Source organism: Sinohyriopsis cumingii, chromosome 10 (assembly GCF_028554795.1).
Source record: "Sinohyriopsis cumingii isolate HCF-2022 chromosome 10, ASM2855479v2, whole genome shotgun sequence".
Taxonomy (NCBI): Eukaryota; Metazoa; Mollusca; class Bivalvia; order Unionida; family Unionidae; genus Sinohyriopsis; species Sinohyriopsis cumingii.
The window spans coordinates 62475421-62494299 of record NC_142970.1 but is presented as its reverse complement, the minus strand read 5'-3'; the positions used below and the strand labels follow the sequence as shown (position 1 = coordinate 62494299).

At 35.2% G+C, this 18879-nt stretch overlaps 1 protein-coding gene across 2 annotated transcripts in view; it reads left to right on the top strand.

Moving 5' to 3' along the window:
* LOC149790245 (hyccin-like) overlaps window positions 1-18879 on the top strand; it is a 156830-nt gene that overhangs the window by 120632 nt on the left and 17319 nt on the right. For both annotated transcript variants that reach the window (XM_089972270.1, XM_089972271.1), the window contains exons 8-10: window positions 5817-5912; window positions 11115-11312; window positions 15071-15158. In XM_089972270.1, coding sequence (XP_089828396.1) covers window positions 5817-5912; window positions 11115-11312; window positions 15071-15158 — 382 coding nt within the window. The remainder of the gene's footprint in view (window positions 1-5816; window positions 5913-11114; window positions 11313-15070; window positions 15159-18879) is intronic.

Below are 18879 nucleotides of genomic sequence, written 5' to 3'. Positions count from 1 at the left end.
TTGGAAAATCTTTCTATGACAGGTGTCAGACTGTTTCAAGCATTAAGCTTAAGTGCTTCCTAATCCCAGTTACATGCTTGCACAAACAAAGCAGATTATGGCATACAGTACCACACCCAGTGATCCCATTTATGCTGCAATACATGCTGTCAAATGTCACACAAATTCTCAACTTTACACTGTCGGCTTTGCTGCACCAGTAAATACTGCTTTGGCTTTGTTTCATATGAGGGTAGTGACACAAAAAACAAAAATAGAAAAGTACAGATTGATCAAGCAAGCAATGTGCCTATCCATGTTTTATGAGTTGATTGTTTATTAGTAAAAGCAGCAAATCAAATAAGTCAGATGGCATAAATCACCACTGATTAAGTATTTAATGGATAATAAGATGGTAGGAAAGACATGGCACTGTTGTTTTCACAAGAGTTATGGATATTAAATAAGAGTTGTTATGGATATTAAATAAGAGTTGTTATGGATATTAAATATTGACAAAACATGTTGACCATAATGAGTATGATAAAGACCCTCGGGATGAAAATTTGAATGGGATAAAGTCGTGAAGTTCAACAGTTCTCTTGGCTAAGATATCACAAAACATTGAATGCATTGTTTTGTGAGTTATGTCAAAAGCATAAATGGAAGAACAATTCTCTCAGGTCAGGTGTTTCAAGTTTCTGAAAGTCAGCTTTTGTTAAATGGAAGAACAATTCTTTCCATTCAGGTATTTCAAGTTTTTGAAAGTTAGCCCCTGTTAAATGGAAGAACAATTCTCTCAGTTCATGTATTTCATTATTTTGAAAGTCTGCCCTTGTCAACTATGTGGGATCTGATAAATGTTTATACATGTATATACATTGGTCAACAGCTAAAACTGGAAGAAAAAAATAACAACATTCCTTATACACCTCTCCTTCGATAACTTGCGCACATCTGGGTCCAGAAACATAGACCGCGCTATAAGCAAGGGTGTGAGTTACTGAGGGACCTCCCAAAAATCTGGTAGACAAAAGACATCCAGAGAATTGCCGGGTTGGTGGGTGTGTGTTTAATGACTGAATCCTTGTTTTGTAATCACATCAAAAGTAATTGTCAATAAAACAATTTTTCTGATGAAGTCATTTGTTATTCTGTATAAATCACATTTATTTTCAAAATGTCCAACATCAGGAAGATTGATAGCATGATTCCAACTGGTCTCAACAACCAACATGGTACCGAAAAACATTCGGTTATTACATCATGTTTTTTGGATTTTGTTGATTAGTCTAGTTCCCGGAGTGGTGTTAATAGTTTTTGAGAAACAAGGAGTCTACGAAGCATGGAACCAGACTAACTGTTGATACACTACCAAACAAGATTCCTTTTTATCCAAAAAAGCAATATTTGATAAGACAGTCGTCTATGTCGATACTCAATTTTTGATTTGTTCACTTAGTAAAATATTGATGCTGTGATTTCATTGCAAATAAAATTGAAACTTCTTATCATCCTTGAGAATATCTCGACATGTGAATTCAGGAATTCTCTGAAACTTGTTTTCCTCACAATGGTCCGTATCTGAAACAAAGCTTTTTTATTTCTTTAACAAGTACTCATTTCGCTTGGTTGTCTTGCTATCTTTAATCACATTTATGATTGAGCAGGTTAATTTAAGGTAATTTAATTAGATTGCTTACACAATAATATTTACTACAGTGTTCAATTGATCAACTGAAAGTAGTTACCTGACATACAGCCGGAGCCGCTGGTTTTTAAGCATGCAGGAATCATAGGCCTTTTAACTTTTTTATTTATTCCACCTTTTATTTAATTCAAAAGAGGTAATTAACGTGATAATAGAAAAGGAGGCCCGCGTTTTATTTAGTGCAACAGTACAACAGATGTTTCCGCTAGTGCAGTATCAAAACATGGTCGACACTTAATTAGGTTTTCAGAGAAACACTCAAGGACATAGCTGTTAATGGTAGATTGAAACATTTTACATTTAATTACAAGAGGACACATTACATTTATGATGATTACACTTAAAAGGAACTAAAAGATAGAAGTAGAACACAAATTTCAATTTATACAACTTTTTTTTATATTTAATTGGTATTATTTATCCAAGTACTGCCTCCTCTAGGCATGACATTTTCATTTATCAAAATTTCCTTGACTATCGTTGATTACGGTGTACTAAGAATGTAGTTTGGAAAGAAAATGTAACAAATTTTATGACTTCTTTTTAAGTTGATATATCATAAAGTTTATTAAAATGTCCAGGTCCTATCTACTGTTTTTGATGATAAAACGAGTGATATATCAGTTTCCTTTATCAATTTTGATCTAGAATTTCTTCATGTTCAGCAAATAGGAATAAACATATTTTTTCTTCTTCTGATTTTAAAAGTGGGATCCATACAATCATATACTTTTTCCATATCAAATGCTAATTGATTTGGTCTTACTTCATATCAGTACACATAATTTTTCCATGTCAAATGCTAATTGATTTGGTCTTACTTCATATCAGTACACATACTTTTTCCATGTCAAATGCTGATTGATTTGGTCTTACTTCATCTCAGTACACATAATGTTTCCATGTCAAATGCTAATTGATTTGATCTTACTTCATATCAGTACACATAATGTTTCCATGTCAAATGCTAATTGATTTGGTCTTACTTCATATTAGTACATATACTTTTTCCATGTCAAATGCTAACTGATTTGGTCTTACTTCATATTAGTACATATACTTTTTCCATGTCAAATGCCAATTTATTTGGTCTTTCTTCATATCAGTACACATACTTTTTCCATGTCAAATGCTAATTGATTTGGTCTTACTTCATATTAGTACATATACTTTTTCCATGTCAAATGCTAATTGATTTGGTCTTACTTCATATTAGTACATATACTTTTTCCATGTCAAATGCTAACTGATTTGGTCTTACATCATATTAGTACACATACTTTTTCCATGTCAAATGCTAATTGATTTGGTCTTACTTCATATTAGTACATATACTTTTTCCATGTCAAATGCTAATTGATTTGGTCTTACTACATATCAGTACACATACTTTTTCCATGTCAAATGCTAATTGATTTGGTCTTACTAAATATCAGTACACATACTTTTTCCATGTCAAATGCTAATTGATTTGGTCTTACTTCATATTAGTACATATACTTTTTCCATGTCAAATGCTAATTGATTTGGTCTTACTTCATATTAGTACATATACTTTTTCCATGTCAAATGCTAACTGATTTGGTCTTACATCATATTAGTACACATACTTTTTCCATGTCAAATGCTAATTGATTTGGTCTTACTTCATATTAGTACATATACTTTTTCCATGTCAAATGCTAATTGATTTGGTCTTACTTCATATTAGTACATATATTTTTTCCATGTCAAATGCTAATTGATTTGGTCTTACTTCATATTAGTACATATACTTTTTCCATGTCAAATGCCAATCCCAAAGCATTTATAATATGAGGTACTGGAAAGTCAACATTCTACAAAGAAAATATGATTTATGTAGATGCATTGAGCAAAACGTGTAGCTCTTCCAATAAGGATATAATATAAAATAGTTTTTATGAATTTATTTTGCAGATTTTAGTTTTAGACTGAAATGAGTGTAAGTATGTATCGAAGAACAGTTGCTGAAAAGTTTTGCATGGTCATGGTAACCCCACTCAAGACTAGCACCATCCCCCCATTCCAGACAAATATCAGATGTCCAACATTAATGTATGTTTGTCTGTCTGTATGTGTGTGTGTCTGTCTGTATGTATGTATGTATGTTTGTTTGTGTGTGTGCATATGTTTTATCGGCAGTAATGCATGATATGGCATTACTGTGCAACATTGGCACATGAGTGAGCATGCTTCCATGGTCAAACAAGCTGCATGCATGCAGTAACACAAGGTCAACAGTCCAATAAGCATACACTGGCTGAATTGGGCTTTTTTTTCTCAAAATCAGAAAATCAAAATGTCTATAAAAAAAGAGGTGTGTATTGCAAAAGATAAACACCTGTTTTTAAATTTGACCTTTCTTACATAATTTCTTTCTGCTGGAGTCGTGTATTGCTAAAAATTGCCAAATTGAAAATGGGTCTTTTTTTTAATAGAAATTTAAACCTCCATTACATCATTAATTTTTCAATATAAATGAAGTCACATTATTCCTAGTAAAGAACGTAATATCTTTAAGTATTACTAAATTATTTTTTTTTTATATTAAATATTACTTGTTGGCACAATTTATTTCCTGGAGATAAACACTTTTACTTTATGTGCTTTATGAAATAATTTGCTTAAACTTGGATGCCCAAATCAGTAGCAGCTGACTTACACAAGTTGCAGATAAAAACATGAGGAAGATTTTGTTTCACCTTCATGTACATAGGATGACATATGGTAACAATATTCAGATGGCAGTGATGGATTTGTCATCAGTGTTAAATTTTTACAGTGGCCTTGGTGGGTTTGTCATTAGTTTTAAAGCTTTAAGGTGGCCATGGTGGAATTGCCATCAATGTTAAAGTTTGAAGGTGTCATTGTTGGACTTGTCATTGATTTTATAGTTTTAAGGTGGATTTGTCATCAGTGTTAAAGTTTTAAGGTGGCCATTGTGGAATTGTCATCAATGTTAAAGTAAAGGTGGCCATTGTGGAATTGTCATCAGTGTTAAAGTTTTAAGGTGGCCATTGTGGAATTGTCATCAGTGTTAAAGTTTTAAGGTGGCCATTGTGGAATTGTCATCAGTGTTAACGTTTTAAGGTGGCCATTGTGGAATTGTCATCAGTGTTAAAGTTTTAAGGTGGCCATTGTGGAATTGTCATCAGTGTTAAAGTTTTAAGGTGGCCATTGCGGAATTGTCATCAATGTTAAAGTTTTAAGGTGGCCATTGTGGAATTGTCATCAATGTTAAAGTTTTAAGGTGGCCATTGCGGAATTGTCATCAATGTTAAAGTTTTAAGGTGGCCATTGTGGAATTGTCATCAATGTTAAAGTTTTAAGGTGGCCATTGTGGAATTGCCATCAGTGTTAAAGTTTTAAGGTGGCCATTGTGGAATTGTCATCAGTGTTAAAGTTTTAAGGTGGCCATTGTGGAATTGTCATCAGTGTTAAAGTTTTAAGGTGGCCATTGTGGAATTGTCATCAGTGTTAAAGTTTTAAGGTGGCCATTGTGGAATTGTCATCAGTGTTAAAGTTTTAAGGTGGCCATTGTGGAATTGTCATCAATGTTAAAGTTTTAAGGTGGCCATTGTGGAATTGTCATCAGTGTTAAAGTTTTAAGGTGGCCATTGTGGAATTGTCATCAGTGTTAAAGTTTTAAGGTGGCCATTGTGGAATTGTCATCAGTGTTAAAGTTTTAAGGTGGCCATTGTGGAATTGTCATCAGTGTTAAAGTTTTAAGGTGGCCATTGTGGAATTGTCATCAGTGTTAAAGTTTTAAGGTGGCCATTGTGGAATTGTCATCAATGTTAAAGTTTTAAGGTGGCCATTGCGGAATTGTCATCAGTGTTAAAGTTTTAAGGTGGCCATTGTGGAATTGTCATCAGTGTTAAAGTTTTAAGGTGGCCATTGTGGAATTGTCATCAGTGTTAAAGTTTTAAGGTGGTTGTAGTGACTTGTGTAAAGATTTTGCAAGTCAGAGATGGGAGTGGGATCATATGGAAGGGGAGCCACACCTGCAAATGGATTTTGATGGAAATCCAGAATTTGTCACATGTTTGGATAGGTATTGAAATTCAGTTAATTTATTTATACTCATTTATTTATCTACATGCAGACATGACATCTTGGCTTTGCTTATGCAGTGCTACAACAGTGACATTCCTAACCTGTCGACTAGATCACATCGGATTTTCTGCAGAATCTGCTCCAGGTATTTTTTATTTATTCTATACGTCATTGTAAATAATGGTGCATTTAACAGTTCAACAGATGTACACAATTTAAAGCAGTTGTATGCATTTATTTTTGATAATCAGCTGGGTGAGCTAAATATAAGTGAATATTTACTTTGTATATCTTGATCTACTTTGAAAAAAATAATACCCCTACTGATATCTGCCTGTTCACATTGGAGTAGGTATTTTTTCAAGGTTTCTGTAAAATGTATTTACCAAGTTAGAATTGACAACTTTAGACCATGACAACTTGCGAGTTATTTTGATCAGGTAAATAAACTACAGTTCCATTAGAAGCATAAGTTGTGGCAAGAAATGACCAATGCTGAAATACTGATATAACTGGTTCATTTTGGAAAGGCATTATGGGGTGGTCCATTTTGGAAAGAAATTGTGGGGTGGTCCATTTTGGAAAGCATTGTGGGGTGGTCCATTTTGGAAAGAAATTGTGGGGTGGTCCATTTTGGAAAGGCATTGTGGGGTGGTCCATTTTGGAAAGGCATCATGCGGAATACTCTGAATGACATTATGGGTTAAACTGGTACAAAGTTATAATTTGACCAGTTCAAAAGAATATCCACAAACATCTAATACCAGTAACACCCATAATGCTGTGTAGAAAATTACCCACAATGACTTTTATAAATGACAGTTGAAATTTAAATTCATTTACCTGCTCTCACTACTTTAGCCGTCATGATCTTAAGAATTTGTAGTCATCATTTTAATTTTCAGAAAACTGGAAGGATATACCTACTCAAACACGTAGAAATAGACTTTTGGCTTATCATTCAGGAAAATACAGTAACAAGGGCAAAATTAAAATTAAACGCAGCAAACTTTTGAGTATTTTTTTCAGTAACATTAATGACTATAAACTGGTCCATATTTCAAGGGAAAAATAAAAGTCTGTCTTGATAACACGATATAATCCTATCATTGCAGTAGCAGATTAAACTTCCAGAATTGTATAATTTTTGTTTCTAATTCCAACTTGGTCTTGGTCTTTTACTATAAAATTTATCATCTGTGATTGCATGTACCTTATAAACTCAGACCTGCCAACCCTCATGGCTTTTGCATGAATTTCTCAACTCTAGATAGCAATTCACGGATTTATGCCACAAGCAAAATATTAATGAATTGCCAAATTCTCAATAGTGAAGTTTTTGTCACGATAGCAGCAGTGGTTCACTGGCACTGATAACAGTCCTGTATTGCTTGTCGCGATCTTAATACAACTATATTCAGTTGTTACAGTTTGCCTTGTAGCAAGCATTGTAAAGTATATAATTTATATTTAAAACAGAAGTTTTACAAATACTTGTGAAGAAAACTGGGGCCCAACTGATCTTTTTTAAGTGGCACATATTCATACTCATATCAACTTTAATTTTTTATTAACGGACACATAATGAAGACAGCTTTTTTGAGTGAATGATTTTTTGAGATGTTGAAAGATTAGCATATAGTGTAATTTACTTTAGTTCATATTTGTTTGCGCATGCACTGACACCACTAATCAGTAACTGTTCGATGTTTCATTTTTTGTATTAATGCCATTTCATAACTAAGCTACACTACACTTAAAATGTTTTGCCCTCCAAAGAAGAAGATATGTATTGCACAAAAAGTGACACAAAGATTGGAGTACACTAAAAATTGGTCATGCATTCAGCCATGAAACTTCGCTGTACTTTACGCTTTTTGCGCAGTAGTTTGCCACTAATTTTAGAATTTTGAATGTGGACTGGAACTTTTACCATTGCTTAGGCCTACGATTTACTAGTCAAACTTGCACTATATAATAATATTATTGTATAGTACATGTACCACATATAACTTGTAAGCAATGATACCCTGTGGCATGTGGCAGAAGCATGTGAAAAAGCACCCTGCTAGCAAACAGCATATAGATATTGAGAAAATTAAGAGCACCCCAGCAGATTTCAGCTCTGGACTACTTTAAACCACCTGCTCAAGTCCTGCATGCTACCAGTGCTGAAGCATTGTTTGTGAGTTTTCGTGTAGAGTATAACCTGCATTTCTCTGTTTGAAATCAGCAACAGTGACAGTGAAAGAGTATTTCCTATTGTAAGGAAAAATAAGACACACTTTATTGCCTCCTTAGGTACTGAAAACTTGCAACAATTTTAGTCACCAAGATTAACCAGCAGGCAAGAAGCCTAAACTGTTTTAAAAACAAATTTATCATAGCCCAATGGAGGAACATCAAGACTGCCACAGCATCATACCATGACAAATAGTGTGAAGTTTGTGTATATCAGTGTAAGTCATATTTTTAGTTTTTTTTTATGGGGGGTGGGATTTTCATATAATGCAGTACTGACTATCAAAGTGGATGGAGCTTTTGTCATGATATAATTTTTTACTAATTGTCTTCAAAATTCACTATTTTTGATCTCTTTTTCCACTAATTGCAAGTCTGGAGGGTTGGCACCTCTATAAACAGTAAATTCACCATTGTTGTGTGGAGTACTTTATTTAATTTACTTTGTGGTTGTCACAGACCATAGATTTAAATAACCTTCAGTAGTCATCCATTAGAAGAAAACAGGAATCGACAGTCAATCAAATTTATGTAAATTTTTGCTGGACCATTCAAATTGGATCCACAATAATATATGAATTTAGAACAATTTAACATAATTTGGATGTCTCAGTTCTGACATATGTCAGCATGCGTATTTCAGGTTTGACCCTTTTAAAAAAATAAAAATCCAATATTTTAGTCTTCTTTTGAACAACTGAATATCAGGCAGTATTTTTAACTTTTCTGTTTACTGTGACCATTTCAAAATATTCAGAAATCCTTTAAGTCATGTCACAATTTTTCCTGCCTCCAATTAGAGTTGTAGCGGGTGGCAAGGGTTCACACTTTAGGTTTCATTGCCAGGCAAGTTATTTTTCCAGAATTCTTGTCCCATTAACAAACACCTTTCAAAAACTGGTATAGCAGCATTGTAACCATTTAGATTGATCAACCCAAGTCTTTAACTCGCAGGAGGGATCTTCTGTTGCAACACTGGAATCTCTCCTCCACAAAACAGCCCACAGATTCTCCACCTTCATGCTTGGATCATCACAAAAGATCTCCGCCAGAACAAGTTTTCGGACTGGGTTGCCAGTTGCATCATTCAAGCCAAGAGAGCTTCTACATCCAAGGTGTGTGATGACAGGTGGAGAATCTTTTGTAATAAGTGCAGTAGAAAACATATTGATCCCAGCTGTACCTCTGTAAATTCTGTTGCTGATTTCCTTTTGTTCCTGTTTGACAGCAAGAGATGTTCAGTATCAGCTATCAGGGCTCTATAACTACAGTTTCCGATCACTTGAATTTTCTATACGTAAGGCAGTCAGTTCTGATGCACATCTTGCAGATCTTATAATATATTTTCAGCTATGTAGACCCGTTTTTCACTTTCTCTTACATGTGATAGAATCTTTCTTTTGTTTTATGGTTGTTGCTCATTCTAGCATCTGTACGAAGACATAGATAGATTTATTCCTTATCAATAGATGCAGACTGTCTCTGGTTTAATGGAATTATGATTCTGTTTCGCACCTTAATGAATAGGGATCTTTAGAAAAAAAATTAGTTACCATTAGTAGCTCCACTATCTATAGAAATCACCAGTCTCAGTTGAATCTGTGCTGGGGATCATCAGGTAGATACGTATGCTTCTGAAGATAAAATGAAGGGTAGAAGACATTTTTCCCTTCCTTTTATGCTCTCCACTATCTCGCTGTAGGTTGTCCAGAGAGAGAGCATAACTCTTTTATGAAAAACATGGATATCTCCCTCAACGATGAGTATATTAATTTTCTCTCTCTTTGATAACTTATAACAAGAGACCATCAGCCTACCCATTTAATGGACAAATTAACAAATTCGGCTACACAGTAGCAATGGATAATGTATTGCTGCTATTAAAATGTATGGATTTTAAAGGGCGGGTAAAACTAATTTTAATTATGCAATACTTACCCATCACTATTATTGAATAACCGCTGCCCATCTGCTCTGATTTCCTAATGGATTCATCATATATGAAAAAGATTATGGTTCTACACATTACCTAAGCCGAGTGCATTGTTGAATTATGTCATACTGACAATTTTCAATCTGGGGAAAATGTTTTCACAAGAAAGGGACTAGTTTTTCAACATGAAAAGGCATAATGCTACATATCAGTGATGAGTAAGTATTTCACAACTAAAATTAGTTTTACTCCATAAAAAATACATGCTTGAACATTTTAATATCATTTATTCCTTTTTAATTTTTTATCTTTTTGATAACAATATTATAAAAATTGAACCAGGATGTTTCTGTTATGATGGTATCTTTCTTAAATTAATCTTGACTTGGACTTGGGTACATCAGAAATGCTCGTTATATGTAAGCTTATGGCATAGCCCTGAATCTAATATGCATCTGTTTTCCATCCATTAACATTTGCTGTTACTGAGTTCTTCTCCAGAATGGCTGAGACTATCTTGATCAAACTTTTCCGAAATTTTCCAAAAAAAAATATTTAAGGTGTCTATTGTTTCTTCCATACCAGATGTGTAACTTCCATAGGAACCAAGTGGAAGACCTATTTTTGACTTCTCATTCAGAACAGATGAGCAAGATTGGATCAGATGTGGCAGCGATGTACCTTATGACATCCTCTCATCTGAATTGTGTCTGGAGTGGCTTCCCAACTTCTGTTCTTGCTTCCATGCCAACCAATTATAGAATATATTTTTACATTCTCCAGAAATCCAGAAAGGCTAAGTCCGTGTTTATCAGACTTGGTAGAAACATTCCTTTGCACTTTTTATCAACATGATGTTATGGGTGGCTTCCCCAGATATGATACAGCTTCTTCCCCAGATATGATACCGCTTCCATAGCAGTCAGGTGGTAGTCCACTTATCAACCCTTCTCAACTAAATGAGCTTATTACTTTGAAGTCACATCTCAGAACAGTATAGGGATACTGTGGACAGCTGCATACATTTACCTTGCTGCTACACTTTTCCAGAATTGTCCAGTTTCCCTATTACGCCCACTTGGGGGTATTGTTATGACATTTATTACATTTAGAAAGTGTCTAGTTTTTATTACTAAGAATCGGAAAGACCTTTCATTTCTTTTTTTTTTCCAGGATAGTCACTACAGGCTTTAGTAATTTGAAGAAGGCAGATGAAGATGATGATGATGATGATGATAAAGGTGATCTGCCAGCAATGTCTCGTTTCTCAAATACTCTGGATAAATCTGGCCACTCACGAGAGCTGTTGCCACGGATACCTGTCAGCCCATTTCTCCTGATAGAGATGCTCTCAGGACTTTATTTTGCATTGTAAGTTTACAATTTTGTAAGTCATAAAAGATAAGAATTAATACAATGAGTTTAGTGAGACTTTCAAGAACTGCTCACATTTGCAGTAATGAACATCTTATTTTGAGAGGTGATTGCAAACTACGTTTCTTTTGAACACCCATGCTCATCAGCGCAAGAGGAAAACAGTGATCATATTTCCAGTGGCTATTAGATCATTAGCATCAACAACAATTAAGATTTTAAATAATATTTTTCTATGAGTGTTTGCATGGCATGCAGGCTCGGACCTTCTTGTTTTAGTAGTTGGTCAGACAGGAGCATCAGATTGAAACTTCAGATTTACGTTTCCACACATAAAAATCTTTTGACCATAGTCTTCTGAGTGAATATTGAATGCTGACGTAAAGTTTTAATTTTAAATAGTAGGTTGACAGCTTCGTCCATTTTAAAACTTAATCAAGCTTTTCTTTTAGAACTGCATACTTGATTTACCAAAAAGATGCTGCTAATATTTGACAATGTAGAATAGATCCTCCTTCAGGAACATCGTATGAAGTAGCTAAGGGAGGTAACCTGTTTCTAGAGATGCACTCTATGATGATGGTGACCTTCAATTTTAAGGATTTGTCCCTTCTTTGACTGCATTTTGTTTTGTATGCCTTCATATGGGAGGGAGGGGAACTAAACCATCAAGGGACATAACTCTAAGAAATATGTGCAGAAGATACTAATTAGTAAACTTGTCAGAGCTCTTGTTGAGGTGAAACTTCATTTAGTTTTGGTGGAATTTAATAATAAATTGGGCACAATGTTCATATGATTGAGTAAAACACACACACACACACACACACACACACACAAACCACACACACACACACACACACATTAGTGTTTCAGCCACAACATACACATTAGGGATTTGCATAAAGAAACACAAACAATGCAAAAAAGGAGTTTTATTGTTCAGAAAACGCAGCAACAGAAATGAACATTTTTTTAACCTTTAATCTGATACATGTGCCAACTAATCATTAAATTGCTCAAAGATTGTTTTTATCAAAATGAACAAAACCCATGAAGTGATCTTTATCTATTGTTCTGTTTGCAGTGCCTATTTTGCCAAGTCTCAGTAACAGTTTAGATGAGTTCAGTTAGGAGTATATAGAATTATGGCCCTTGATGGACATAGCATAGGCATTGCTAATGCACAGCCTTGTGGACATTTTACCACCCATATTTTTCATTTGATTTAAACAAATATGCTTCATCTCCACAAGACTCAGCAACTTAGAATACACATCTCATAGACCTCTGGATACATCTCATAGGCCCCTGGATAGATCTCATAGGCCCCTGGATACATATCATAGGCCCCTGGATACATCTCATAGACCTCTGGATACATCTCATAGGCCCCTGGATAGATCTCATAGGCCCCTGGATACATCTCATAGGCCCCTGGATAGATCTCATAGGCCCCTGGATACATCTCATAGGCCCCTGGATACATCTCATAGACCCCTGGATACATCTCATAGATCCCTGGATACATCTCATAGACCCCTGGATGCATCTCATAGGCCCCTGGATAGATCTTATAGGCCCCTGGATAGATCTCATAGGCCCCTGGATAGATCTCATAGGCCCCTGGATACATCTCGTAGGCCCCTGGATACATCTCGTAGGCCCCAGGATACATCTCATAGGCAACTGGATACATCTCATAGGCCCCTGGATAGATCTCATAGGCCCCTGGATACATCTCGTAGGCCCCTGGATACATCTCGTAGGCCCCTGGATACATCTTGTAGGCCCCTGGATACATCTCATAGACCCCTGGATACTACTCGTAGGCCCCTGGATAGATCTCATCGGCCCCTGGATAGATCTCATAGGCCCCTGGATACATCTTGTAGGCCCCTGGATACATTTGATAGGCCCCTGGATACATCTCGTTGGCTCCTGGGCCCATTTTGCTTTTGTTTCAACCAGATTATCTGTGAACTTTCACATCCACATTGCTCCAGATGAGTTTGATGATGAGTACATTTTTACATTTTTTTAATAGAGTTATGTCCCTTGATCAATGAGACTGAACATCCTTGTTAATACTAAAGCATTCACACTCTTTCTTTAATTTTCACTGAAGCTTTAATTCAACATGATCTTTGTGGATTTTAAAGATGACCATATTTTGATTTTAATTTGCATCGTTGTGACCATTGATAAACTTACAATGTTCACTGATTTGGGATCTGAATTCTCTAGCATTTCCATTTCCATTTGATCTGAACTGAATTTGCTGTGTAGTTTCATCTTAAGAGGGTTGCAGTTGACTATAATGGTGATCAGATTGTGATGGTATCTTATATAGAGTTATGGCCCTTGAATAACTTAGGTATCTCACTGACTCCTGAAAACTTTAGCAGTTATATATGTTTTGTTTGATTTCAACACTTACCTTATTTAAAAATTATCTTGGCAAAGCAGTTTGATGATGACCAGATTTTGACTTTATTTTACAGAGTTATGGCCCTTGAATAGTTATGAAGTCCATTGCATTTGGAACACCAGAATCCACATCTTTTGCTTGATATGAATCGGGAGTTTTTGAATAGCCTGCCTTACAAAATCTCATATGAGCTTGATTATGAGCAGAGTTGGAACTCATTTTATAAAGGCTTGGTCCTTGATTCGATTAGGGTCTTCTGATGGTGGTGAAAACTAATGTTAATATTTTACCTGTCAATCATTATATTTAAATTGAGCTTAGGGGGATATCAAGTCAAGAAAGAATTTGACCATATTTTATTGAGTTTTGCCTATTATTGTAATCATACTAAATCCAGTTCCCAGCTCTCCAACCTGTTTTAGTGAGAGCTGGCAGGGGACATTGGCAATATTTGTGGTTATATTTTGCTTATAAATATTTTGGCATTGAAGAATTTCAAAGAATTTGTTTTACAGTCCTGTTAAAAATATAGTCTAGACTCTAAAAAAATGAAAAGTTGATTTTCTATATTGACCAGTTGGGTTAGAAAAGCAAGGTTTCTTATGTTATTACAAGAGCTGTGATTGGTTTGTTAGTTAGAACTTGTAAAACATTGTCTGAAACTCCCATTACCTTGTTGCTTGATCTTGAAGTCTAGTTTCACTGTCACTCAACATTTTTAGGTAATCAAGCAGGTGTTAAGCCTTATCAATTAGTGTTTTTTGGTAGTTACAAAGACCAACCAGCCAGTCAGATCTCATAAAAAAGGCCAACCAGTCAATCAGATCTCATAAAAAAACTTTCGTTGATAAAAGCTCAAGTCCGACTAAGCCTAAGCACAAACTGGCTACTCTTTATATGGGGGTGTTTGAGACTTATTTTAACTGGATGCCTTCATTATAATCCACATTTTGAATATTTTTCTTTGTAATTCGGATGTGCAGAATGTGTGTATGAATATTGAAAATGGCTGTATAGAACAGTCACTGTGTCTTTCTGTCCATATGGAATTTCTGTGTCATCTACTTTGAAGGGCAATATTTTGTTTGTGTCATTGAATCATCTACAGACTTTTCCCACAATAACAGTGGGAGGCAAGAGACAGGCCTGGAATGGGCTGCTAAAAAGGTAATGTGTCAGGGTTATTTAAAGCAATGGTATAAGGGGGAGGGTATTTTTAAATTTGTAAAAAGGGTAAGATAAATATGGTATGCAAAATTCACTGGTCCGAGTAACAGGTATGCATGACTTGATAAAGTTTTTTTATATTATTATATACCTTCAGGTTCAATGGGCAAGCTGGTCTCGGTGGTGGGGCTGTGGATGACATCCATTACAGAGCATCATATGAGCTGTATGCAGATGTTCTTTTGGTATGCCTATTTTGCACATATAATATTTAAACCACCAGCTCTCTTTATGAAGCTGAAAAGTTCAATTTGACTGGCTGTCTGTACATCCATCTATCACCACTTCCTCTCTTCATGTCTGGACTGAAACTCTTATTTCATTATACCTAGTGAAACCTTATTTATTATATAGATGCATTTATGATAGAGTGAGTCATGTTAAGTGGGTAACTGTAATCAAATTTCATGGATTTTTTCACACAAAATTTGCTGAAAAAAAAAATACTTATTCTACAATTTCAGAATAATTTTTTAATCAGTTTGCACATTAGTTGCTGGATAACAGTGACCTATTTAGCAGAGGTCTTAGACAATGCTGAAAAAATGTAATCATGGCAAGATTCAGGTAACCCTGGAAAATGTGGGGTGGGGGAGTTATCTTTTGATGCTCTTTTAGTTATAAGAATGTTATTGCAATCAAAACATTTTTGTGTAACCCTTTGCAAGGAAGTGGGAAGCTTAAGACTGGCCTTTAATCATGAAAAATCATTGAAACAGAAAGATCATTGATGTCATGAATAGCCATTAACATTAATGACTATAGCAAGTATAGCAGTAGCTTAGCTGTGTTTGTCAGCAAATTTTCTGCAAACAAACGTAACTGCAAATAATTCAGTACATGGACAGAATAATATTAATCAGACTTTGCAAGTCATAATTTTATGTCTCACCTTTTTTTGAAGCATCTGAAAGTTGATTCATATTTAAAAAATAGCCATCATGATTAGGGCCTTGCTTGAGAAGTTGTTAGTCTGTTAATTTCTGGTTTATTCTGTCTTCATTTAGAGGAGTCATGGCTATTGATTGCTTATCCTCCAATCTTTCATTTCTACAGTTTAACTTACATTCTCAGGTACTTTTTGAATTCAGTCAGATCTTTTATAGAGCTCTGTTTTAATACACCTTGAATGAGATTGATTTCCAGTATTCCACGTCATTTACATGAGTTATGCCCCCTGATTGCCCAATATCCAAATTTTGGTTTCAGAATCATAACTGATATTGTTGAGGCATGGATTGCATTTGCTTTTCTAAACCCCTCTTAGTGGTCTAACGTGAATAAAACATTGGGTCAGAAAATGATGCCAGTATAAGTGAGTGCACGTAATTTGTTCGTGCACTTTTAAAGCAGTGATACGCATTTCACAAATTAAGTCAACATTGTGGATATAAAGCAAATGCTTTACACAGAATGCAATTTTTGTTAAACTTTTAACTTTAAAAGTGTATTTCACAATGTAATTTGCACTGCTAGTAGCGGTCTCGCAGCGCTTGATGCAACATCCAGATAGCTGGATACTTTGGTTCAACATGATTGGTTGTTAAACTAAATTTGATTGGTTCATTGGCTCTGGAACAAGCATTTTATGGTAGTTTTCAACTTATTTTCGTCATGGATGTTTTACAAATGCGTGTTTCAAGTAAGGGCCACACAGTAAAACAAAACGACTGAATCACAACAGGGTTTGTCTTCAGACGACGTTTTCATTCGGCAAATAATGGCTGGTGATAGCTATGATGACAATGAATTTCATGTATATCGGTCTGTTGGACATTGGAAAAATGTCACTGGAAATACCAGTGTGTGATTTTGAGCACAAGATTGATGTTGAGTGCGAGTCTGATGTACATGTTGGATGGACAATATGCCAGTTATATTTGTTCAAGATACCCATGTCTGTACAAGCAGACTATGGGAATGTTGGACTTAAAACCCTAATACAGCATTATGGAAGAAAGAAAATATGGCATAAGAGGCAGCAACGCACTGGTTCAAGGAAGTGAATCTTTGGCAGAGTTCATGTTAGTTGAAACTCAGAGGTCTCGGAAATGCTTCTTAATCACGTGTATTTGGATGTCAGTTTTTTATTGGGGAAGCAGAAGATCACTTAAGCGAGAGTCCTCCGTACGCATGTAATAGGTGGGCAGCAAAATTCAAAGACATGCCATTCCTGCTTCAGTCACCTGCTTAGTGGGAATTTGTGTTGACCAATTAGCTGTGCTGATATTTACAATGACAGAATTTAGTGGCTGAAAGCCTCCCCCCCCATGTACATGTCACCATTATAAGAGTACATCAAAAGAACATGCTGCAACAGCTGGGTGGCAAGATCAAAGGCTTTAACTGGCAACTGGGTGGGAAAATATACTCATATTTACAGTCCTTGAATTCAGAGGCAGAAAGACCCAGAGATATACATGTGGTCATTTATAACAGGACATCAAATAAACAACTTTTGCTTTCCTAATTGTGTTCATTTCTGAGTGTAGCGGAATAAGCAGTGCACTTGACCTTGGAATCATGACATGTTGAGACTTAGACTTGAATGAGTATTTTGGGGTTCAACGGCAAACTGACAAAGATTATAATGAGATTCAGGAGAGTGCTAAAGTTGCTAGAACTGATAGTTTGGATGGGACAGTAGCCATGTGTAAGAAAGTGTGTGATGCCTAGCTTAGTGCTTTGAATAAGGCCTTCCTTGGATTGACAAAATTCAGACTCACTCTGATGGACAAAGAAGAGCTATGTCGGTCTTATAAAGAATGTAGAAATTAAACTCTGTGGCAACCAGTAGTTCTTATAATTTGCATAGTTTTCTTCGAGGGGACTGCAACTTTTACTGGAGGGACATCTATTTTTACCAAAATGGGGGTCCTGGACTCTCTAGTTTTAAAATCCTAGTGAGACCTCTGGAAAACTTTTCTTTTTGAAAGAGATATCCAAGAGTCAATACCCATGGGGCCATACCTGTGAGATGTTAAAAATTGCACAACCATAAAGAACAGTAACTTGTTCAAGCTAGTTATGCATATGCATTTCAGGCAGCATGCACTGAAAGGAGTTCTCAGCACAGAATAATATTCATACACAGTGGAGGAGGATCATATTAAATTCAGAAACAATTAACAGATTAATGCTCATAGGGAACATCAGAGAATCCCCATACAACATAATTATGTATGTGTAGATCTCTAGTTGGCAGAACCACCATGGCAACAAAAGAATAACGAGACAAACTTTCATATCATGCAGATGTATTACCAAATGAAGTACATGCTTTCTATGTGCAAAATTTAGATGACATTAAACATAAGAGACTAACTGATCTGTGTAAACTCAGAGCAAGATGGATACAATTTGTCCTGTTTGTGTTCAGTTCTTCCTATTTATATTTTGATCATGGTGACATTTTCTGCAGACCTTTTGGCACTTAGTTCCAAGCCATCATTTGGTATTTGTATTGCAAAATGGATAACTAAAAAAGTCTATTATCTAGTACAATACATTTTTAAGCAGTATCATTAACTGATGATGAAATTGATGAAAAAATACTTGATGTCATTCTGATATATGGATTCTTTAGTACACTACTAATCTGTTCATCCTGATTCTTTTTTTTTTTACCATCTCCTTTAGTCTTACGGGTACCAGTGCTTTTAATAAAATTGGATCACTATTATCTAGTACACAACATTTTGAAGCAGTGTTATTAACTAATGATGAAATTGAAAAAATACTTGATGTCATTCTGATATATGGATTTTTTACTACACTACTAATCTGTTCATCCTGATTATGTTTTACCATCTCCTTTAGTTTTACTGGTACCAGTACTTTTAATAAAATTGTAACTTCTATTAACATTTGTAATAATGTATTATTGTCAAAAGGTAAAATGTACTT